We start from the raw sequence: 25,525 nt of genomic DNA on the forward strand, positions 1-25,525 counted from the left end.
TGTTCCCTCTGTTTGCCTTTCTACGGCTGAAGGCATTGTTTTATGTCCTGAACAATATAATGGTCATCGGCCCCTAGAGTGCTCACATCAGAGGGGCAGGGTTTCGCTGTAGTTAATGCAGCCACTAATGAAATCCGACACGTGCACCCACAAGAGGAATAGATTTCTTTGTTCCTACATAGGGTGGGCTTTTAAGTTTGCAATCTGAGCCCAGGGAACAATGGTCACAGCAATAACTCATTTGTGGATGCATTGTGCTAAAGTTCTTTACATGGCAAATGCCTTTTGGCTATGAGTGTCCAGGTGTGCATTGTAATTTCTGTGGACATGAGGTTCGGATGGTGTTTAAAAATCGGTATTTGCCTGGAACGTGTTTTAAGAGCAGCCGCATTGTTTGCTTGTCACAGAGAAGCTCAAGCTGGAGCGAGACGTCAGCAAGTACAACTATCTGAGCCTGGACTCAGCCACGGTCAGCGGGCTGGATGATGCGGCCAACTTCAGGACAGTCAGAGTGAGTTGCACCAACGCACATTCAACCCCAAAACAAATCACATTAATAATATTTAGAATGTTATTTTAATTAAAATTCATGTTAGATTAATTCATTACAAGTAGTTTGGCACATTCCAGGTGTTTTTTTTTTGTTCTTTTTATTTCTGTTCATTTTGATAATTGTCTTGCGGCTAATAAAAAACTGAAACTTCTGTTTCTTGTAAAAGATAATGTAAGACTAAAGGGATTTTTGAAATGTACTAGTGGGCCTACATGAAAGTGTTCATTTACTGTACTGGCTTGATGGTCCTTTTGCATGGATTTTTATTTTTTTTTTTCCATGGAAGTGATAAGCCTGAGACTCTTGTGAGGTGTTAAGAACCCCAACTTGCTTTACAGTGATCCTCAGCTCAGAATCAGAAGAAGCTTTATTGCCAAGTAGTATTTTATACGTATGAGGAATTGCTGTGAAATACTACTGGGCAATAAAGCTCATTCTGATTCTGAGCTCATCTACTTTGTTGACTTTGGTCTACCATCTTTCTCCTGGTTTTCCACTTGAGAAACCACAGTGGAGAAATGGCAGCAGTTGCCCCGACTCCCCAAAGCCTCACTGTATTTGGAACGTGACACTAAACGTCAAGCAACATGGATGGTGTACCTCTGCACTTCAACAATTATCGGACATGCCCTGTTACCCTAAAGTCTTGGATTGGCTTTGCTTCAGACCACGCTTCTTCCTTCCACTAAACCTTCTATTATCACTCAATAAACCACTTGCAATGTTCATTTGTGCCTTACCCCTTTATGGAGAGTAATAAAACATTAACTGTTTTTTAATATAAACTAAACACTCATTCCTTACAAACTGCAGGATCTTATGGATCAAAATTGACACTTTCTTCTAGTAATATATTTATCTACAAAACTCATGTGCTGTACTGTTTTTAAAAGGGAAAATACGTTTGAGTACAACCAGAAAATAATGCAAATCCAGTTAAAACTGCAGTCTGCAATCTCTTGATCTTGTAAAACATGTTTGAATAAAGGTGGCTATATTGACCTATTGGGCTATAGCCTTTGTATTGTCAGTCTTACTGAATTTTAAAGCCTATGTTTAAAAGTCTAACCTTTTTATTACAGGACAGTTTCTGTTTCTCTCAAAATTATTGAAACTATTATTTTATGTCCCAGTGCTAATAAAAATGACTTAATACGGCTTGAGTTGAAAACTAAACAAACAGTAGTAGAATAATCACAAGCAATGCCATGGTCTGCTGACAGAGTATTGACTTTCCTAGTATCTGCGTCATTCTGTTAAATATGATTCATGTACAAAGGGCAGAGATAACTCTTTGCTCAGCTACACGACAGCACAAACAAAAATGCATTACTCACTATTCTCTCTTGTGATGACGGTTCACACCTGTCTCCCACCCATTTATTGCTGTAGCAATTAAACCTTTTAACTTGATTTTCACTTGATTCACCAAAGCACAGAAAGTCTTACAGCTTTTTCCTTCCAGGTGTCTCTACAGCGAGTAGTCTGTCTCCATCTAATCCCATCTTCTTCTCTCACACCTACTACCTTCATGTCCACCTTCACTCCATCCATGAACCTCCTCTTTGTCCTTCATCTAAGCCTCCTGCCTGGCAGTTTCGGCCTCATTCTCTCTGTTTATCTCAAAAACAGAGATCCAAACGTTTCTGGCACTACTTCACCAACTTTCAAGGTGCATGAAGAGCATAAATGAACTGGTCGATGAAAACTTCAGCAACTTTTGAAGGTTCTGGAGCAGACTTTGCTAGACCAGCACAGTTTAAGCCTCATTTTCTGGGTGGATCTCAAAAACATCTAACATGAGCTGCCCCTATGTTGTACTAATTCCTGATCCTATCACTCACAAAGAGAACCTCAACATCTTCCTCTTTGCTACCTTCAGCTCTGCCTCCTCTCTCTTCTTCAGTGCCACTATCTCTAAACCTGGCAACATGGCTGGTCTCACCGACGTCTTGAAAACCTTTCCTTTCTTTCTCGCTGATACTGTATTACACAACACATTGGATACTCTTCCCCCCCCCCCCACCTGTTTCAACCTGCTTGGACATGTTTCTTCACCTCTTTTCCACACTCTGACCCTAAGTTCTTAAAATCCTCCACCTTCTTTATCTCTGCTCTCATTAAATCCCTTTAGATTTTCCTCAACTGATTCCCTCCTCTCACTGCAGATCACAATGTCATCTCTAAACGTCATAGTACATAGAGAGTCCCGTATATAACCTCATCTGTCAACTTGTCCATCATCACCGCAAACAAGAAAGGGTTCAGAGCCGATCCTTAATGCAGTCCCACATTGAATTCCTCTGTCACACCTACAGCACACCTCACCACTGTTTTCCAGATCTATGTGTCCTGCACCAACATACTTCTCTGATACTCCAGATTTCCTCATGCAATCCCCACAGCTCTTCTCTCTGCACCCAGTCATATGCTTTCTCTAGATCTACAAAAACACAATGTAGCTCTCTCTGCAACCTGTCGTATTCTTTTTCAGACCTTCTGACTCTCCATGTACTTCTGTCAGCATCCTCAAAGCAAATACTGCCTCTGTAGTATTTTTTTTTTTTCTGTGCATGAAACCATACACAGATGCCCACTTCTGACCTCAGTCTAGCTTCCACTACTTCATCCAACTATCTTCATTGTATGCTGATAAAAGAAATATCATATCTATCTTTTTGTGCTTTGGTACAAAAAGAAAGGTATGATTTCAAATTTAACGTTACTGAAAAGAAAAGTCATTAAGAAAATACAATATTTTTCCTTATATTAGTGTGTCTCTCTACGCACATACAATTTCCTGTGTTTGGTCTGTGCTCTGCCACTTCTTCAGGTCCTCTCTCATGGGGGGAGGGGGAGGGGGGGGGGAATAAGGGCTATTGTGTCTATCCATTGCACTGCAGTGTAATAGGTCCTGTTCTAGCATGCTTTTCCCCAACTACTGTACAAGCCTTGTCAGTCTGAAGTGCAACGGTCAGCTGTCCTCGTTTCCCTATTTTTCACATCCTGCTTCCCATTAGCTTAAAACATTCCCTGCACAGCTGCACCTCGCCACCGGAAACACAAAGGGACATTCCCTCCAAACAATCGGCCCCGCCACTTTATATCCTCCTTTTCAGTTCTCGCAGGCTAGGACAAGCTTTTATGAGTTTAATATTTGATGGGGTTTAGATTTCTGACTTGACTTATTAACTTTAAAATGGAAGTAGGTGTTTTCCCCTTTCGTTGTATGGACGTGTTAGTTAGACATAATAGGAAAAAAATTGGGAGCTCTGATTTTTCTCTGCGTAGATATTTTATATTATGCATACACTTTGAGAAACCCATTGTGGTGAAAGTATAGTTTTGTCATGACCACGTCCCACAAACATGCTGCAGGATTGTTGATTTGTGTTCCAGTAGTGGACTTCACAAGCGTATGTCTTGGTTCTATGGCAACACTGATTTCAGGTATTCTCTGATAAAGAGCTTCAGTTTCCTTCGAGGTGTGACCGTCCCATTCTGATTTTGGCCACAATCAATTTTCATTGGATACTATAGAACCTGCAAACACGTTTAGGTAGTTTGTTTTAATTCAGCAAATGTAACAAAGGTTTACCATTAAATACTGGGGGTAGTATTCTTATTCTGTTGCATTTAATGAACAGGATAAAATGTATAGATGGCTTGACTAATTTGTCCTTTATTTGGGGGAAAAAGGTGATTGCTGATTGGGTTTACTAGTTATGACTTCTTCACATGAAGATTTAACTATCATTCCAAGAAAAGGAGTGAGCTGGTATGAGGTTTTCAATGTTGATTAATATGTTGTGGTATCGTCCCATCAATAAAACAGTTTTACATTTGGTTTTATATATATTTATCTACTCTATTTTTATGTATGGCAATTAACATTTAAAATGATTTCATGTGCTTGTCGGTCCCCACTACAACTGTTTTCTGTCCTGCTGTCTTTTTAGAGTAGCATATATGATAAGCTGTTATTGGCAAAACCAGAGGTGTTTTTTAAAAGCTGCTGAATTTGTCTTTAGCAAGAGAAGGAAAAGTTTAGAAGCTTTCTTTTACAATCTGACAGTTTTCAACAGGGATAATAAATGAACCCATGCCTAAACATGACTTACCCTTTTTTTAATGTTTTATACCGCTACAGAATGCCATGCAGATCGTTGGATTTATGGAAGACGAAATGCAGTCGGTGCTGGAGCTGGTAGCTGCTGTTCTAAAGCTCGGCAACATTGATTTCAAGCCCGAGTCGCGTTGCAATGGCATGGATGAGAGTCGCGTCAAAGACAAAAATGGTAGGTTTGATCCCGTTTGAAAGTTTTTAATAATTAATGTTTTTAGTGTTACTGTAACTATATGCTTCTAGTTTAACTGAATTTTTTTTCTACATTTCAATCGTCAGCACTTTGAATCATCTTGCTACTGAAAAGTGCTATTTAAATAAAGCTGCCTTACCTTACATTTAGATTTAACCTATTTTGGTAAATTTACATTACAGAAGGGAAACAAAATGAAACCGACAATTTACCAAAAAACTTTACATATTTTCCACATGACGACAGCCCGATGGATTTCCGCCATTCATTGGAGGGCTCTGTTGTTAAGACTTGATAAACTGCCAAACTGGACAGCGCGTTATATAAACTGGCTTCCTGTAATCCTATGTTTGTCAGTATTGTTTATTTGTTGTAAGCCTATGCTACTGATCTGTTTCCATCAAATTTTCTCTTTATTTTATCCTAGATTGCTGGATAAAAACATCATTGCTGTAGCATATCAGGCCCTTCATCCATGAATAAGGAATAATTGAAAAGCTCTTTTCTTTTCCTCTATAGATTTGAAGGAGATGTGTGAGCTGTTGGGAACTGAGCAGTCTGTGCTGGAGAGGGCCTTCAGCTACCGAACAGTTGAGGCCAAGATGGAGAAAGTTTCCACCACCCTGAATGTGGCCCAGGTCAGATATGAAGTTTGAACTCAAACTTGAACCAGTTAGGAGCGCTCATTTCCATCATACTTGTGCTGAGGTCGGTGCACGTACATTCCCATTCCTTCATAGTCCTCAGAAAAATAAAGCTTTCCCACTGGCTGCCAACTCCGATCCTTGTCAATGCCACATGAAAACCTTTTACATAATAAATGATCAGTGTCCCTCCTGAAATCCAAAATCTAGGTCATGTTTGAGAGATTAGGAAGTTTTGGTCACATTGGTTAGAGACTGCTGGCATAGACTTTTAAAGTCAAGATGCAGAACAGATAAAATTTTCATATCACTTTATAAACTAAACTATTTGCAATCCTGGTCCCACATGTGTTTTTTCTTACAAAAAAAGAGCAATTTCTCTAAAACTGGCACTTCATGAATTCCTAAAAATTAACAAATAGTCTTTATGGTGAAGTTTGGGGTTAATAAGTGTATCCTTTGAAAAGAAAACGGATGATATGCCCATCCATAACAATTGTATGCTAAATCTTTGTTTTGATGTTTGTTTGTTTGTTTGTTTGTTTGTTTTTTTTGTTGTATGGACAGATTTAGAGTAAAAACATGAAGTGACAACTTTCTAAGAACAGCATATTATTTGGAAAATTTCCTCCATCACACCTTCACCTATTAAAATTTGTTTCACAGGCCTACTACGCCAGGGATGCCCTCGCCAAAAATCTCTACAGTCGCCTGTTTAGCTGGCTAGTTACCAGGATTAATGAAAGCATTAAGGTAAGTCAAAATATTTTCTTATAGTAAATTCAAATGTAAGCTGCTGTGCTAATGATGTTGTATCCTTGCAGGCACAAGCTAAAACTCGCCACAAGGTGATGGGTGTGCTGGACATCTACGGCTTTGAAATATTTGAGGTAAGGGACATGGTCGATTAAACCGGCTGATTATTTCTTCACGAGCCCCAAAACGACAGAATCAGACCACCCAAGCACTGAAAAGAGTTTTTGCCCCCTAGCTGTTTGACTGCTTGTGCTATCTGTGTGGAGTTTCATCTGCCACAACAGAGAGCTGATAAAAAAAACACACTTGGATTAGTTCAGTTTTGTTGCTCCCTTGGGTGAAATAAATTTGGTGGTAAATACACTGTTGACTGTGCACACGGAAGGGAAATTCTCATCATTTAAATACATGTTACAGCTCGGCTGTTAAGTGTATCGCACAGGAAAAGGTGTCCGCCTCTTTTGCATGCCGGTGCATGTAAAACACGCAAGGAAGTCTGCCAGTTTTTTTTTTTATTTTATTTTTTATGTTTTATTAAATGCATTGCGGTTGCCCGTTCTTCATATGTAAATGTCTTTTATTTTTTTTATTTTTTTTGTATCATTGCCTGCTCATTTCACTGACTCTCAAGTCCTTCCCCTCTTCTTAATGTTGTGTTTTGTCTTGGTCATCAGGAAGGCGTAAGTAACATCCACACCAGCCTGCTTGCTGTGCCAGTGTGCATGCTGTGATCCTTTTAGACCTAATTTAGCATCTCGTTTAATTCCTCATGGTGTGCAGTATAGTGTGCCACACAGCTGAAACGATGCTAAAGAAACCTTTGCATCCATTGAAAAATGGCATACACGTGGCCATTTTAACCACTACGCCTGTCTAAAGCCAATATATTCTGATACTGCGAGGATTTAAGTAGGCCCAAACTGTTTTTTTTTATGTTCTGTTAGCTTCAGCATGTCACTCAAAGTGCATCAAACATTTCTTCTGGTGTTTCTCTTTAGTGTGCTTCAATTTCATGATTTCATAGCTTTATCTAGGTGTGTTAAGTAGATGAGTGGTAAATTTGGCTAAGCAGCTGTTTTAAAATGAAAAAAAATACAGTTTTCTGTATAATAAAAAGTTAAATTTAGAAGCAATTAATTAATCAATTTAAATGAGTAGTTATTTTCTGTATTTTCCAACACTTGTCTGTTAGAGGCAAAATGTAAGACTGTTGTCCAGTTAGCTATACTTAGCATAGTGCTGTATGCTAAATTATACTAAATGCTAGTCACAACCCTTACCCACTTAAAACTTTAATCCACAGTAAACATTGAGTTGTACAGACTTAGAATTAAACAAACTTGATCAACTTTAGAAATAAAACACTGTGGGATGCATAGGATTAAATGTTTTTTTTCTGGCTTTTCTCTTAATGACACCATAAAAAATTAGACCTATAAATATTAGGGCTATACAGTTATTTTACTTTGTATTCACTTCTGGAACAATTTCAACCACTATTTTGATTTACAATCGTTTTAAAATTGTTTAAGGTTATTGATGATCCAGTTGACACCTTTCAATGTTATACTGCTAAATATTGAAGTAGACATAAGATGGTCAATTTAAATGAATAATTTTGACAATTGCATTATCACATAAACTGTAAAAATTGTCTTGTTCTATCATTCTAATATAGGATTTCTTTCAAAAAGTATTTAAAAGATACAGGCTAAGCTGAAAGAAAAGGTTCTAGATTCTAGTTCTTCTTATGGTAGTATATCAACGAAAAAGTACATGTGTATGTGAACTGAGTCCCATCAATATTGTAGCAATACAGAACTGATAAGTGTATTTAAAAATGTTGCGACTGTTCTACTCCTGATCAGGAAGGCTCAGATTCAGGCTTAATTCATCTGAACCAAATGATTATTTGCAACAGTAAAGGTGAAATGCATCTTCCTTGAAAGAAGCTATCAAGTCCAAACATGGTAGCTTCTTCCAGATGCTTTTGACGTGTCACAGAACATCAAATTTGTCAATATAATGTTCCCAACAGGTTTCTTTTACATATTTCAGCACAGGATCTACTGCCCCTCCGGGATAATTTTTTTTTCCTGTTTGTTTTAGGGGTGACAATGACCTTCTGGTTTTAAGGAGAATGAAAGAATCTCTTTTAAAATTCACAACTAACTACATGTTTCAATGTATCCCACTTCCTGTGCACTAATAAAACGTGTCCTTCACGTGGAGACCTTCTCTAAAACTAACAGCTTCTTTATGTTTAGAAATGAAATATTAACCAGTGTTCAATGACGTCTCACACGAGAAGCATGATTCATTTCTTAGTGGTTATAATTGACCACAGAGTTAATCAGACGATTGAAAGTAAATAAATACCCACCCTTCAATGGTTAAGGAAGTCTTTAAAGTCTTACAGGAATTTGCCATGATAAGGATTTATTGTCATTTATGTTGAAATTACTGCCTTGGTAGATTATCTATTTGCTTTTTATGGCGATGAGACTTCAATTCTCTATTCCACATCTTCTGTTTTGTTAAAACAGATTTTGTTTTGTATTATATTGTGTTTTAAAAATTATGCAGTGATCAATTAAAAATGCTGCCATACTGATCCAAAGGGATTGGATAAGTAATAGTTGATTCATTTTAATTTTCCAATCTCTAAATTGTCAGCTTTCATATTCTGAAAATCTTTTTGACCAGCTGTGTTCTCAAATTTCCCATTATTGGCTGATTATAAAAATCTATATTCTTATCTCAATATTATAGGATTGTATTTTCTTGTTAAAAAAAAAAAGTTACGCAAACTAGTGAAAAAATACATTAGTCATGAAATTGTATGGGTTAGAAACAAAGCATGCTTCTGATAATGTGTTGTAAAGAAATAAAATGGAGTGATGCAGGGCACATCACCTTCTTTTATGGCTTATCATGTTCAATCCAATGAACAGAAACCTTAAAGAAGATTTCAGTGTTATTTTTTTTTTCTATTTCAAACTGTATGACAGAATATTTGAGCAGATAACTGTTTAACCTACCTTAGCATTATGATCGTGTTGACATAACCTGGGGTTAAGTTTCTCATCCCTCGTGTTTTCCCGCCTGCAGGACAACAGCTTTGAACAGTTTATCATCAATTACTGCAACGAAAAGCTGCAGCAGATTTTCATCGAGCTGACCCTGCGTGAGGAGCAGGAGGAGTATGTTAGAGAGGTAAGCTGCATATTTTACTTAAACCTTTTGTAACGAGGTATTGGTTGAAAGGTTATAAACTCCTGGGACATGTACCTTTCAACAACCGCTTTTGTCCGTTTTTGTTCCTTTCACCTGCAGCTGTACATCTACATCTTTTAACTTGTCAGCACTGGGCTTGTTGCGATGACAGTCCATTATGGCTGGCCCCTGAAGCATTGCTTCTACCTGGTCATTTCACTCAACTCTGTAACCCCTGCCGCTGCCCCACTTGCGTAAACTTGCATTCTTTTCCTAAAAGCGAACACGTTTCTGCTTCTCTGTCTTTTTGTTTTCTGTCCCCATCTCTGACCCGCCGACATTTTCATTCTGTGCACTCACAGGGACGGAAATGATCCCTCACTCTGAGAGTAAACACTCCCTGATCTGGACCTTTAGGCCCTGTTTGTTTTCAGAGCTCTGAGTTTTGAGTGCAGCAGCAGCAATGACCCCACACCCCCCTTCCCTAAGTTGCGCCACCACCAATGATATTCCACTGCTGGCTTGTGTCCAGTGTATTGCATGGGAAAATACCACAGCACTAGGGAAGAAAGAGGGAAGCGCCACCAATCAAAAAACGTGGCCACATCGGTTTAAGCCACACCTTCTTTGCATCCACCCTTTAAAAAATTATCAATCATACCCTTTGGTACATCTCACCAATCCATAAATGGATGTTGAGTTGAAGATAGAAAAACACGTTTTTATAGGTCAGCTGCCTCTTTTTTTTTCTTTTTTTCTTTTTTTTAAAGGGCAATTTGGAAAGTGTGATTTTTGTCTTTCGTGGAGGCTTTGACCTTTTGGTGTAAAATAAGATGGTTGGAGGGAAGACAAGGGCAGGTATGGATGATGAGACTAATAGAAACATTTAAAAAGCTTTTTCTGGTATTCTATTAATGCGCCAAAGTTAATAAGGCATTTTGTTTTTATTTTATTCCCATCAGTCCCAGTGAATGCATACTGCTCAAGGCATATTGTGACCTTGGTGTAAAGTACATTAATGGGAAATTAAAAACTTTTGGATGAGACTGTGGGAGGCATGAACGATGTATAATTGCAGGGTCTATTTATTATTTTGTTCTGTTTTTAAAGATTGGATCATTTGTCCCTTTTTGATACCCCCAAGCATTTAGTCTGAACCAGTGTCTGGTGCTTTTCAGTTGCACATCAGTTTTTATCTTTGCTCTTGAGAAATTTTAATTGAAATTGAATATCTGTAAAATCCTCAAACCTCATATTAAACTAGGTTTCCATAGTGTTCGTTGAAGTGAGGTTTTTTTTTTTCTTTTCTAGTTTTGTGGGTCGTAAACTGAAAAGTTGGAAGACCAGGGCTTGAAGTGACTGAGATATTTGAGATTTAACTACATTTCCTTACAGTAGATGTAGATTATAACAAAATAACTGATAATTGTCAAAACAGGCACAAAACCTTAAAATAGGCATATGGTTGATCCAAAGAATCAGAGGTAGACTTCGTTTTCCTTACCTGGAAATATAGGGTACGAAACCACCAAAGCTGCAAAAGTAGGAAAGGTGAAGGGGCAAAATGATAGTCATTCAAATGGAGTTTGGTCAAATGAAACCCAAAAAAAGGTTAGTATTTTGCAATGGTAGGCTATAATTTTATAACTGGTTTATCTTTCTATTTTTTTTTATTTATTATTATTGCAAATTGTAAGGTCTAAAAGAAAGTATTTCAGGAATAATAAGACTAGGAAATGAACCTTAATTGTCTTTAAATTTCAGACATTATGATATTGTGTTCTGGGGTTTGTTGCAATCAAGAAAGCTTTATTGTCATTATGTTACCATAATGAAATTTTGATGAGGCAGACAGCGGCTCAAAATTAACATAATTACACATAACATGCAGACACAACAAGAAATTATCTATTTTTTTTATTTATTTTTTTTTTACTTTTTTCGAAGTGTTTATTGTACTGGCCAACAACAACACTCCCTAAGGGGCTTAAGTGTGCATATAGTCCTTAACAGCTAATAGACAAATTTTCTAGTCAAAAACATCACAGTCTACATAATTGTGCAATAAATTTTGCTTCAAAATTGTGAAATTTCCCTGAGAGATTGAGGTGTGTGAATACACTTTTGCAAGTGAGAGATGGTATGATTTTAATCAGATCTGAATCCTGTTTAACCACTAGTGTGTTTGTAATATGTAACAGATTATGAACTGGATTGATGGTCTGTTGATTTTCAGCCAGGCACAATAACCCTCACAGCTTTGTGGAAAATTAAAACAAAAACTAACATACTGAAAAACAGCTTCTTTCCCAATCATTTCCCTGATGGAAGTGGGACAAACTGTGCATTGCTCAGGTCAATCAACATATTCCTAGCCAGTTATGGAGGGTGAGTGTAAAGCTGCCTGTAGGTCTCTATCAATTCTTGCTGGGCCCATAAGGTCTTGGTTGGATCTGAATAGATGGAGGCTGGTAATTTTAAAGGTCAAGTATCTATCAAAGTCTTGAGTGTTATTTAATCAGATTTTTAGCTGGTGTCATAAAGATGGAAGAGCCTTTGTCCTTTTTGACCTGTGTGATTTTTGTTACAGGGCATTGAGTGGACAAACATTGAATATTTCAACAACGCTGTTATCTGCGACCTCATTGAGAATGTAAGTCAGCTTAAAAATCATACAAATGTGTGAATCTGTATAACAATTCTGATATCAAATAAGAAAATTGCATTGAATAACTACAATCACAATGATTTCAATTGTTCTGGCACTGAACCCACTAACTCAAGATCTTAACTCTTAAGTTTTATTAGCTTTGTTGCAACTTTTTTTATTTAATTTTTTCTGGTCCCAGAACCAAAATGGCATTCTGGCCATGCTGGACGAGGAGTGCCTGAGGCCTGGGACGGTTACTGACGAGACCTTCTTGGACAAACTGAACACCATCTGCGCTGAACACCAGCACTTTGAAAGCCGTCTAAACAAGAACTCAAAGTTCCTCAATGACCACAGCCTGCCACACAACTGCTTCCGCATCCAGCACTATGCCGGCAAGGTACTGATGTACATTTAAGTCTTGGCACAATAAATGAAAGTTACGTTTTTACATTTTCTTTTTTTTTCTTCCTCCTAAATCAAGGTGTTGTATCGTGTTGAAGGCTTCGTTGACAAGAACAACGACCTGCTTTACCGGGACCTGTCTCAGGCCATGTATAAGGCCAACCACAGCCTCATCAAACAGCTCTTCCCTGAAGGAAATCCTGCAAAAGTCAACCTTAAACGACCACCGACTGCAGGATTCCAGTTCAAAGCGTCTGTTGGCACATTAATGGGCAATCTGCAAACAAAGAACCCAAACTACATTCGGTATATTTGAACCTCTCAATGATGTGGGTGTATTTTAAAAAGAAAAATACAAAGCCTGACTCATTGTCTGAATGTCTTCTTCCCAGATGCATCAAGCCCAATGACAAAAAAGCATCCCACATCTTCACCGAATCCCTGGTCTGCCATCAAGTGCGCTACCTTGGCCTGATGGAGAACGTCCGCGTGAGGAGAGCAGGATACGCCTTCCGTCAGGCCTACGAGCCCTGCCTGGAGCGCTACAAAATGCTGTGCAAAAGCACCTGGCCTCACTGGAAGGGGCCCGCCAGGTAAACCGGTGCAGGTCTTGAGGACAGAGCAGTGTGTTTGTTGTTTAAAGGTTTTCAAAGCAAACCTTTTCAAATGCAGTGGATGAAAATATGTGCTCAGACCTGGGAAATGCTGCCAGGTGTCTGAATGTCGGACGGCTCCCAGTGGGAATATTTGTGACCATCGCTGGGGGGGTTAGCTGATCCCAGGTGTGATTGTGGAGAAAGATTGCTAGAAAGTGGTTCAGATAATATTTCCAGGATAAACAAGGTTGAAAAGAAGATACCTAATGGTTTGAAAGCAACTTATAGTTCAGGTTGAAGGTAAACAAGGACTTTAGTTACAAGGTTATAGGATTTTCATAAACTAGAGTCTTTTATCATTGAGTCACTAAAATAAAACACTTGACTTTGTAATATGATAGAATACATAATAATTATCCTGACATCACAGAAACTAGCTGCAGTCTTGTCACATACCAGATGTTCATCGTTTGGTATTTCCCATCTGAACTGCAACGTGTCGAGACATTTCATCCTTATCTGTCTCTTCCAGTCCACATCAGCCAGACTTCCCCGTTTCATCCATTGTGCTGGCAAAATCACTGATTCCTATCTGGCCTGCCTCACATTAGAAGCTTGTTTTTCAGTCATCTTTAGGCACTTTGTAAGACTTTAGTCATCTTCTGCCCTCATTTTCCCTGAGACTCTCATTTATCTCCCTTTTTCCCCCCAAAACACTTAATCCTCAATGCTTGTCGCTCTGCTCTTTGAGTAAAGACGCACCAGACATTTATGGCCGATTCTAATCTTGCGGTTTTGTATGGCTTTGACCAGCTGATACCAGTGTGAGATGATTCCAGTCAGACCTTAGGAGCTGTAATAGTGTTCAAATACCTTTATTTTCTAGCAGTCCTGCTGAGGGTGGTCATTATCAACAGTAGAGGCGATGTCACACTGTGTGTGTGAAAATGTAGTAGCTGTAAGATAAGGTTTTAATTATTTAAAATGTAAATAAATTGACTATGCAGTTGTGATTTTAAATATCAATTCATTGGCCTAAAGTTTAGACCTTAAGAGTTAACCGCATCTGGTTTTGTTTTAACCATGTCTTAAATTATATTTACGTATAAAAATATCTACATTTTTATGCTCATTTCATGTCCTTATTTTATGTTTTAATGCACTGGTGTCTGTCATTCTGTTTTAAATTTTGTGTGCGGAATATGAGGGTCATTACAATGTAGCAAAACTACGAGGCGCTTAAATTCACCCAATTCCTTGTGGTTTTAAGGAATTAAAATCAAAATGTTTATGGAACATTATTCTCTACAAGCCCCTTTGTTATGAGAAATGTATATTTAAATAGTTTAGTCTTTAAAGCAGGGCTCCCAATACACAAGGCCTGAGCTTAAAAACACCAGCTTGATTTAATAAGTTATATTTAAGTTGAATTAAGTTGTTTGACTTACTAGGTAGGTAAGTTATTAAATTTACTCATCTATTAGGTCTTAAAATTACATCGTAGTGGTCCTTAAAAAAAACTTAAGTCTTAAATTTAACAAAAGCAGGCAGTAACAGTGACTGTAATATTTTCAACCTCCATGTCCTGTAAAAAGGACGACTTTGGGAAAGTCTACTAATTTGACAAGCAGGTAATAAGTGATGTCTTGTGGTAGTCAGCTACTTTTTATACACTATTGTTTGTGTTGTAGCAGATTTTTTAGTGTAAAGTCCTGCTTTTCATTGTAGATGCCAGAAGGAACAGCTGACATGTCTCTGGTAAATGGAGTTTCCCCTGAAAAAGCTTCCTACATCATTATTGCTGCTTTAGCCTCATTCCCACCTTACCAATACTGAAAGTAGCAGTTTTCTTCCTGCAGGAGCAGCTTTTACGCAGAAGTGCTGTAGTGTGCATGTTGGGACTTGCTTATGGTGTGTTCACTTATTGGTCCTCAACCATCATTGGCTGGATAGAACATCAAAAAATCCAGTCGAGCTGAACACTGGCTGTTTTTCAATCAACAGCTGATTTTTTTTATTATTATTTATTTATAAATGTGTTCATGAACTACAAATCGTCTTATTGGTCTGGACCTGTTGGTAGACGTGCTTCTGATGAGCTATTTGATTACTTCCCTCTTCTCTAGAAATGGAGTGGAGGTTCTGATGACTGACCTGCAGGTTCCAGCAGAAGAGTTCGCTTATGGCCGCTCCAAGATCTTTATCAGGAACCCGAGAACGGTAGGGAAAAAAATGCTTGTTCCTTTTTTTTCTTCTTGGTATTCCTGGAGTGTTTGAAAGTCTAAATGTTGAATCCAGTTTCCTCAACCTGTTTTCTCACAGAGAGATGTTTGGAAAACAGGGTGGGCTGCGCTCAGAGCCCCCCACTTTAGCAATTAGCTTGTAACCACCACTCTGAAAACACATGGTTTCACTTAGTGATCTAACATGGGAAATAAGTTGCTCTGCATTTCCAGGGCTCTCAATTGTTCAGGACTGCATCATGTGAATGGACATTCTCCGCCGTAAGCAGAAAGCCCAGAGCTTGAAATAACAGGACCTCTAATTGCTTGCTCCATTTGTTATGGGCTTATCTGCTTCACATATCTGAAGCTTTAAGGTCAAATACAAAATAAAATAAAGCACATCTATACATGGTATCTGGATATTATTTTTGCTTATTGCTGAGATTGAACACGCCTAACTTAATTATTAGGAGCAAAACTAGGAGGTAAATGGTGATCTGTCTGAAATGCAGAAATGTACAACTTTCTATTTTTGTACTTAGTTGTGGTGGTTGTTTGTGGTTGCTAAAAATAAAAATACTGGTAGTCTCATCATGACTCCATGTCTAGTTCCATGAGAGAATTGGTAAACATTAATATATTTGAAATCATGGTTTATTGTCATCCTAGTCTTCTGTTAAATGATACATTTTCACTGCTAGTGCACTGGAGTAGCCTTTTTGATAACGTGTAGGTTTCATTTTTACAGCAGTGTGTGGGGCTCTGACGGTATGCAGTGATGGATATATTGTCAAAGACTTTTTGTCTACAAAATATCAAGATATTTTAAGTCCATATCACTTATTCATTTTGATATCGTATTTTTACCCTTAAGGAAGCAGAAAAAGGTCACGCACTACTAAATGAAGGTTCCGGGAAAATCTAGGATTAAGTATAAATTTAAAAAATATGCTTTATATACACATATTTTAGTGATTTTTACAGAGTTCCCATACCTGGGTTCCACTGACATGTACAAGGATTTTAGAAACTCTTCCAGTCCACCTTCAGGTGAAGTTAAAAATGTCCTTTTAGTCTGAACAAACTGGTTTGAAGCCTTAATAAAAGTTAGAAAAATTAAGAACTGGTGTCAGAATGAAACTTCTAACTTTTGTTATAATAATAGTGTTTATGTTTTGGCTCCGAATAGGAAAAACATTTTGACTGACATTTCATATTTTGACTTGAATTTACCAGCCGACAGATTCCTTTCTCTTAAACGGCTTGCTTTTGACAACAGACCTCATGGTGTGTGAAATGCTGCGCACTTAATTTCCTCCTCTCCATGCAGCTCTTTTTCTTGGAGGAGAAAAGGAAGCAATGCCTGGAGGACCTGGCAACACTCATTCAGAAGATCTACAGGGGCTGGAAGTGTCGCAGCCACTTCTTGCTGCTGAAAAAGAGCCAGATAGTGGTGGCGTCATGGTACCGTCGATACGCGGTGAGGCTGCTTTCCGAACTTCTTGCATAGCTGCCAGTACCTGAGAGCAATGTTGCTCAAATTATTGCAATTTCCATTCAACAGCAACAAAAGAAGTACCAGCAGGTCAAGCATGCTACCACCGTGGTGCAGTCCTACACCAGAGGGTGGCAGGTACGAGGCTTACCTCTGAATTTAATCTTACCTGGAGTACCTGAATAAATCATGATGAAATGTGTTTTTTGTTTTTTTTCTTCCAGGCTCGTAAACTGCTGAGAGAGCTGAAGTATCAGAAGAAATGTGAAGAAGCGGTGACCACCATTGCAGCCTTCTGGCATGGCACCCAGGTACGGTAAAAGCTCTCAAGAACTCAGCAATGCAAGAAAGACCGTCATCATGGCTTTTTAATATTTCACAGAAAGAATGTTCTGCAGCACTTGAGAGTATCACTTCTTTCATTCCTGCGTATTGGCAGCACAGTTTTTCTAAGATTATATTCTCTGAGCTTTCTCGGATTATGTTACTGCTGTTTTTTTCCTCTGAAATGCTGTTTTCTTTTGATGTTTGCACATCTATTCTTTCCTTTCAACTTTCCCTTCTCGGCTTATCTCTCTGCACATCTTCAACCGTTCCCACCTAACGCCCACCGCATCCCATCAGGCTCGGATGGAGCTAAGGCGTCTAAAACAAGAAGTGCGGAATAAACATGCTGTGACAGTAATTTGGGCATACTGGCAGGGAACCAAGGTATTTCCACCTAGCTGTAGTGTTGCTGTCCCAGCTGTCATGTCACTGTTGTTTACAATGTCCCATCCCATTCCGACTTTGGAAGCGCCACGCTGCATAGAGCCTCTGCTGAATGAACATAAACTCAAAGATCCTCCTCCCTGTATTCGTCTAATGCGTTTCTGCTTTTACAAATGTAAAGGCAGGTAATCTGTGATATAATTTGTCTGAGGGATTTCTAGTACTGTTGCGTCATCACTTAACAAAACTCTGGGAGTGTCTGGGAACCAAGTAAGACCGGCTGCTGTGGCTGAGAAAAATCAACATGTTTTCACATTCTTGCTTGATTAAGACACTGGACAGTTTCAGGCTTCCTTTGTTGTAATTCTCCTTTCACAAAATGCCAAAGAGTTTATAGTAGGGGAAAAATCTGGATTGCTGGTGAGTCACCATAGAAACATTTTACCAGTTTGGAGCTGCACGATTTCAAATTTTCCAGCATGTTCCCTATTTTTTCTTGACTTAGGAAGTTTCTCTAACATTTAGTTTAAATTAGATAATTACATTTGTTTTCTCTTTTATTTATTTATATATATATATATATATATATATATATATATATATATATATATATATATATATATATATATATATATATATATATATATATATATATATACAAACAAACACACAAACAAACAAACAAACATTTGAGACTGAAAACAGATGAATGTTGATTTAGACGCTGCTGTGAAAAATAAAAGCTATCCCATTAGACTTTATTACAGCAGATAGTTTCTTGATGCAACACTATCAAGTATGTCACAAATGAAACTGAGTGACTGGAATTACCTGATTTTCAGCTTGATCAGCCCTGATCAGTGATTGGCCAATTAGACACTAGAAAATCCAAAGACTTTCCAGATCAGTAAACACACTCTATCGGGTTGCCTTAACTCTTCAGTGTAGATGCTGTGACTGACGGTTGTTTTCAGTACCAATTAAGTCAGTTGAAGTGCGGCGCTATCCGAAGCTATTTTTAAAAGGAAGCTGCATTTGTTACTGCATGTCTGCAGTTCATTCAGGTAGCCAGAGAGTGTGAGACGAGTTAATCATTTGGGGGTTCAACCTCCTGTTTGTCATAAATCATACATCCAAGTTAAAATTAAGGATATACTAGATAAGGATGTGCTACCTGTATATATTACCTGTAAGATGACTTAAAAACGTCAACTAATTTTCTCAATGTTTTGAGTTGGCTAAAGGCTGTTTTACAGCAACTGACCTCTCAAATATTATGTAATTTAGCCTCAGATTATCAAATTGTTATATATTTTATTATGTTATGAAATTCTTAGAAAAATCAGAACAGGCCAAAATCTGTACTGGCAAGTCAATATCAAAAACTTGAGCTAGAAAATTGGTCGCAGAATTCTGGTCGGTGAATTTCTAGTCGTAGCATTTTCCCTGTAGCTCAAATGGATAATAACTCGTAACATTTTTTAATTAAAACATGGCAGGGTTTGCCCACAGTTCAACATTGATTCCAATATATGGACTAAAAAGTTTAATATTTTCCTGATGCTTTAATTTTAAAATTGCACATAGACTATAAATACCCATTATTTTCCCTCTTGTGGGGAAATTCAGATGTACCTGCAGCAAAGTGAAGGACAAGTCAAACCATACATATTCATACAAAGGTAACGATATAAAACCAAAAAGTCAGAATAAGAGACTGTTCTGTCAGGGCAGGTTTTAGTATTGATCAACACCAAAGACTCACTCGCTGCAGATCACAACACATTACAAACATGGTGATATTTTCTTTTTCTTTTGGAAATGTCTCACTTAAAATATATTATTGGAATTTCTAGTTCAACGTAATGAAGTGTTTAAGTAATATTTTCACCCAGCACACGTTAAGATGTACATCTGTTTGTAGCTACAACATTTGTTATTACTAAACTGAACTATAGAAATGCCACTGGTGGTGTTGCTGTTGAACCCACAACCTTTTAAAACTTCATAATGAAAAGCGATCCATGCCAAAGTCTGACTTCTGGCTGACCAGTTCAGTTTTTTTTTTATTATCTTTGAATATGCAGAATGTTAAGAGAACAAAAGAAAAACGGTGAGATGTCTCTTCTCCACCGACATTACCTAAACATACCTGGGCAGCCATTGAAGCTACGTAATCGTAAGGATGCACATCTCTCTGAAACCTCATTACGGCTGACATTTTAGAAGTGTTAAATGACCTTTACCAAGAGTACAGATGGAGCTCTCCAACCATCACTGACCTTAGCTTTTGATGTTGCTGCAGATAAGTCTAGATGGTGCTCAATTTTGTAGGTGCATTGCATGTGATGTCCATTCTTGACAAATTAAAAGGAAACAATCTAATCACGGACCGTATTTCTATATTCATATGATGGTCCATGTATGTTAAAATGATGAACAGAGGACACTTTAAATATTTTGGGTTAAAAAATTCAAGTAAAAGGATTTCTGAACCAGACTTGCTTTCAGATGTTGGTGTCTGATTGCTCCTGTTTGCAATCCAAAATTTGATGTTAGCTATGGCTGTATTGCTGTAAAACGGCTGGTAGATTATCTGTTATCTCATCTCAATCTGCTGGCATGATTGTGTCAAAATGAAAGAAATCACAAATCAAACAAAGGTTACCAAACATAAGCGACACTCATTGAGATTTCCCTTTTGAGCGGCTCATGTTTTTGTCCGTGTCTCATCGTTCCCTGTCATACCCGTTATCTCCTTGGACAATTAACGTTTTGCCTGTCACTGGAAAAAAGGAAAAAAAGTAATAATAATAATTATGCTCATCTACAACTGCCAACGCTTTTCATCAGGCCCGGAGAGAGCTACGTCAGCTGAAGGAGGCAGCGAGGAATAAACATGCCGTGTCGGTCATTTGGGCCGGCTGGCAGGGCACCAAGGTATTTGGGAATGTTGACTTGCCGTGACTTTTTGACTTGTCGCCTCCATCAACCCCTCTCCCATCTCCTTATTTAAAGAAAAAAAAAAAATGGTCTTTGACATAGCAGTTGGCTGAAGTAATTCTAAACATTTCTCAGTGATGCAAGGCATTTTGCTCTACGTTCTGTGGTTTAGTCGGTGCTGAAGTTAGAAGGTAGTCTTCCACGAGTGCCAGAACTGTTCGTGGTGGTCTGCTTTTCAGTACACATGCATTACATCCTGGTTACATGGCATATGTAGGGTTTGTTTGTTGCATCCTCCTCATAGGTCCATGCTTGACAACTGTATGCTGCCGGCTCACTTTGCATGACTTCCTCTTACTGTGTAGCTAATGCATGTCTAGTCTTTGCATTGAAACCGCTCTTGGTCTCCCTTTAGATGGACTGCAGCCCATCTGGATTGACTCTTTTGCATCACACCACACAACAGTTCCGCTAAAAGCGTAGATTTCTTTTTTCTTTTCTTTTTTTTTCACCTCATAGATGGTATTCTAGGTAACCATCCATCTGACGAACACTTTCATACGTGTCGATGCTGGAGAATTAGAGCAATGATTTTGCAGCCTGTCGAGGGTCAAACGGAGCTTGTGTGCAGTGTGTGTGCACGCCTTCTGAACTGCTAACCTCAAGCCGAAACGCTTCGAACCTCCTCTCCGTCCTCTCCGTCCTCTCATCTTCCACTGCTCTTTCTTCCCGCCCACACCCAAACAGGCTCGCAGGGAGCTCAGGAGGCTGAAGGAGGAGGCCAGGCGCAAGCATGCCGTCGCAGTGATTTGGGCCTACTGGCAGGGACTGAAGGTACCCTCCAGACCCACGGCGTAGCCATCGTCACCCTGTGTTGCCATCTGCTCCCCAGCACTGTCACCCCTTTTCGTCGTTCTTTGTTTTAGTCCCGAGAAAGGCAGTCCCTGCTCTCTGTTGCAAATATCATTGATTTCTCTTTTATTATTATAAAGCATAAACAGCACCTAACATATTTATAGGCGTCACTCTTAAAGTTGCTTTTTTTTTATTGCAGTAGCATAATCTCACGCTGAAAAATTGAGATATCCAACCATTATGTTGAGTAACGTTTAACATTTTTGTGCCGTTTACCCTTCATATAAACCCATTTTGGCAATTTACAGCCTGTGTAGATTAAGGGGCGTCCAACTCCAGCTCTTAAAACTGGTGTCCGTGGTTTGATGAGTTCATACTCTTCTAAAGCTACATTAATGGATCAGTTTCCTCTTCTGTATGCCCTCTGGTTCTGCTAAAGCCTGTTGATGAACCTGTATTTTGATTCAGGCATGTTGAATTAGTGGAACATCTAAAACATGCAGGATGCTGACTCTGGAGAGCAGAGGTGTCTAACTGCAGTCATCAAGATCGAGACTCCTTGGTTATCAGCTTGCATATGTCCACAAATGGTTGATTTTTGTGTCCTATTGGGGTTTTTCAACAAGATATTGGTACAACATGGCCATTTTCAGTTTACTGGCAGAGGCAATATCTTTTATTTATTTTTATTTTTTACGTGAAATACCCAGGTGTTTCAGCTTTGCAGTTTGATCTAGAAAGGTTTTGCAGGGCCTTTGGGAAAGAAACTGTTAATGTGTTGGTGGAGGATCTGTAATGCAGTGGGCCCAGTGTTTATGAAGCACTTTCTATAGTTCAGGTTCTTATTTTTCCATGCCACACCGACCTGTTTTTTTTTTTTTTTTTTTTTTGTTTTTTGAGGGGGCACAAAGGCTAAATCTTATCTGACAAAAGCATAAGCAGCATTTAGCAAACTCTACATGTTTAATTTGTGATGAAAGGAATATAAATCGCTTTTTGTTGCCATGCCTCTAAAATGAGAAGAAGTGAGTCTTTAAGCCTTGTTATAGTTACATTTTCACGGCAGGGATCAGTAACCTTTACAAACCATCTGTTTTTCTTGCCTTCTTTCCAGCTGAGTAACATTTGTCTCCCGCCACTAAAGAATATTTCCTAAAAAAATATTTTTAACACATTTTCCAGCCCCATGCCCTGAAAACAGGAAGTGATGGATTATTTATTAGTGATTGGAAGTTTCTAGAAACTGACCAGAAAAGTGTTTAGAATTTTACTTCAAGTGCTTTTAAAAGGGTTGCCAATAACTGGGGCACCACTGACTTGCTGATGAATTAAAGGTTGGATTTTACTACATTTTTCAGTGAGATTATGCAACAGTTTTACTTTCAGGACTGTGTGGATGCATCAAACCTGAAACTAAATCTTATCAGTTTTTATTTTAAACAACACACCGTGGTTACGATCCCTCTTATCAACTTTTTGCCATTGTTTAACAGCTTTTATGTGATCTATGACACCAAATGTAAAAGTTTAACTCCCATAGCGGCGTTTGTTACCACAGATAATAGAAATGTGTCGTTTCTGATGTTTTCAAGCAACAGTGTGCAGCAGCCTTTCTACCCGTTTTATTTGTCTAACATATTTCTTTGTTTTCTGTTTGCTACTGACCCTAACAGCACAGTTTGTTGCTCCCACACTGTTCTGCTTATTTTTCACTGTAGTTGTCTCTCCGTTTTTGGTTTTTAATTGTCTGGTGTGTGTTTTGTTGGGGGGGTAAAAACACACGGTATGTGCTACGGTAATCCTTTTTTTCATTATGATAATTGAACACGAGTAGCCTGGATATGCACCTGTTATAATTCACCTTGTCCCATAAAGCATGAAGGTTGTCACAACTATCACCTTTTTCATTCATTTATTTGAAGTGGTCACTGCATCTGGGATTATTTAAAACCGATTGGATTGCAGACCTTTGTCTTTGTTGTTTGTAACTAACAAAATGTATTTTTTTTTTTCTGTGTGTGTTTGTCTGTGCAGCTTTTTTTGTGCCGTTATCCCTCTTTCAGTGCGCTTAATTCCTGTGCCACAGCACAGCGAGCCAACAGAGTTAGTTTGGAATTGATTCTCACAACACATTTTTTTTTTTTTATGCTTGTGCTCTCAAAGGTCCGCAGAGAATACAGAAAGTTCTTCAGAGCAAACGCAGGCAAGAAGATCTATAACTTCACCATCCAGAGGATTGTAAGTATTGCTTACATGTTTCACCTCTGCCGTTTTTTATGTACGTTTTCATGTTAACTTAATGTCAAAGCTGAATATTTGTGTGCGCGTTTTCTAGATGCAAAAATATTTCCTCGGACTGAAGAGCAACCTGCCCTCCATGTCCCCGGTAGACAAGAGCTGGCCTTCCAGGCCTTACTCGTTCCTGGATGGAGTCCACGCTGAGCTGCGGAGGATTTTCCATCTCTGGAGGGTTCGTCTGTCGCATTCATCCATGCTTGTTTTAAACTGTCAGAGTGAATGTTGTCTGCTGCATAACTGCCAGACAATTGTGTAGCATGGGGGGAAAAAAAAGTCAGATTTATAGTCATATTTATATCATATTTTTGTTTGATATTGTCTATAAGATGTATAGACGGCAGATCAGAATACATTGAAGACGATGCCGACAAAAGGCAAACGAGTCTTTCCTGGCAGTTGTACTTTATTTTCATTTGTGACGCCAACAGTGCAAGAAATACAGGAGCCAATTCACAGAGGAAAAAAAGGCAGTGTACGAGGAAAAGCTGGAGGCAAGCGAGCTGTTCAAAGATAAAAAGGCTCTCTACCCGAGCAGGTATCTTAAATTCCCTACTTTGCACAGCAATGTCTACGGTGTCATTAATCTTAATTTTATGGTAGATTGAGCCCTTCATACACCTTATATTTCATGTTATACCAGCGTGTTTGACTCTGTCTTTGTGTCTCAGCGTGAGTCAGCCTTTCAAAGGAGACTACCTGGAGATCAGCAAGAACCCGAAATATCAGAAGCTCAGCAGCGCCGTTGATGAGAAGATTCTGCTGGCTGACGTGGTCAACAAGATAAACAGGGCCAATGGAAAGGTAGGAAAGCTTGGGTGCAAGTGTTTGGAAAAAGCATTTTCGCATTCTGTTACTCTGCAACAACAAACCTGGATGTGCTTTATTCTGATTTTACGTGATGGACCAACACAAAGTATTTAACAAATACAACTCTAAAGATTTGCTGTGCATTTGTAATTCAGCGTCTCAGAATCAATACCAGCATGACATTTTGCTGCAACTGCGACTCCAGGTCTTTTGGGACATGAATCTGCAAAGGAGAAAAAAAAGGGGCAAACATTTCAGCGTGTAGATGTGCAAAATTGCCAAAGTGGTCTAAGCTCATTCTTTGGATGAAGGGAATCTGAACAGCAGTTGCCAGTTCATACCTAGGGTTCTTGATTGAGTTTAGGTCTGAACTTTGACTGGACCATTTTAAGACATCAATGTGCTTTGATTGGAAAATAGTCCATTGCAGCTCTGGCTGTATGTTTAAGATCAAGAAAAAATAAATTCTTCTTACTCCTAGGGCCGCAAGATCATACCAGCATTGTTCTGTTCTTGAAACTCTTTTGTGAATTTCTTGCATCTTGTTTCTGACTCCTTTTCTGGGCAGAACTTTTATTATTTTGTGAGAAATGTTATGATTGGTCAGAGGTGTGAACTTATAGGTCTGTCTGACTGAAGCATCTGTCAGCGTAGTAACTATGAGGACTTCTCTGGGGTTCTTGCAAAGCATGACATGTCCTGGCCTGAAGGAACTTTTTTTCTTATCACCTCAACTAAATGAACTAATTTCTCTATAGAAACATACTGATAGAGTATGTCTGGCCTCTCTTGCAGGATCCAAATCCAAACAGTGCCTACTCAATTTTCCGTCAACTGTGACCAGCTCGTCTTGGGTTTTCTTGGTCTTCATTATATTATTTGATCACCAATATTTTCTAACAAACCTGGGAGGCTTTTTATCTGAGATTAAATTATTCACAAGAGAACTAAATTTACTGATTAGGTGACCTCTGAAGAAAGTTGCTTGTTAGGGATTTTATGTAGGGGTTTCAGAATAAAAAGTGTGAAATGCAAATTCGTCCCACGCTGTT

At 38.5% G+C, this 25,525-nt stretch overlaps 1 protein-coding gene across 5 annotated transcripts in view; it reads left to right on the plus strand.

The window, feature by feature from the left end:
* Window positions 1-25,525, plus strand: part of myo1b (myosin IB) — a 74,522-nt gene that overhangs the window by 47,309 nt on the left and 1,688 nt on the right. The window contains exons 9-29 of one of the 5 annotated variants that reach the window (XM_036139567.1): window positions 408-511; window positions 4,704-4,851; window positions 5,392-5,510; window positions 6,183-6,269; window positions 6,341-6,406; window positions 9,384-9,488; window positions 12,079-12,141; window positions 12,338-12,538; window positions 12,623-12,849; window positions 12,936-13,136; window positions 15,266-15,359; window positions 16,695-16,844; window positions 16,929-16,997; window positions 17,084-17,170; window positions 17,484-17,570; window positions 20,424-20,510; window positions 21,261-21,347; window positions 23,532-23,606; window positions 23,704-23,838; window positions 24,095-24,201; window positions 24,335-24,467. In XM_036139567.1, the coding sequence (XP_035995460.1) occupies window positions 408-511; window positions 4,704-4,851; window positions 5,392-5,510; window positions 6,183-6,269; window positions 6,341-6,406; window positions 9,384-9,488; window positions 12,079-12,141; window positions 12,338-12,538; window positions 12,623-12,849; window positions 12,936-13,136; window positions 15,266-15,359; window positions 16,695-16,844; window positions 16,929-16,997; window positions 17,084-17,170; window positions 17,484-17,570; window positions 20,424-20,510; window positions 21,261-21,347; window positions 23,532-23,606; window positions 23,704-23,838; window positions 24,095-24,201; window positions 24,335-24,467 (2,432 nt within the window). The remainder of the gene's footprint in view (window positions 1-407; window positions 512-4,703; window positions 4,852-5,391; window positions 5,511-6,182; window positions 6,270-6,340; window positions 6,407-9,383; window positions 9,489-12,078; window positions 12,142-12,337; window positions 12,539-12,622; window positions 12,850-12,935; window positions 13,137-15,265; window positions 15,360-16,694; window positions 16,845-16,928; window positions 16,998-17,083; window positions 17,171-17,483; window positions 17,571-20,423; window positions 20,511-21,260; window positions 21,348-23,531; window positions 23,607-23,703; window positions 23,839-24,094; window positions 24,202-24,334; window positions 24,468-25,525) is intronic. The other 4 variants (XM_036139568.1, XM_036139569.1, XM_036139570.1 and 1 more) reach the window with 4 other exon arrangements.

This window comes from Fundulus heteroclitus, chromosome 7 (genome assembly GCF_011125445.2).
Source record: "Fundulus heteroclitus isolate FHET01 chromosome 7, MU-UCD_Fhet_4.1, whole genome shotgun sequence".
Classification (NCBI taxonomy): domain Eukaryota; kingdom Metazoa; phylum Chordata; class Actinopteri; order Cyprinodontiformes; family Fundulidae; genus Fundulus; species Fundulus heteroclitus.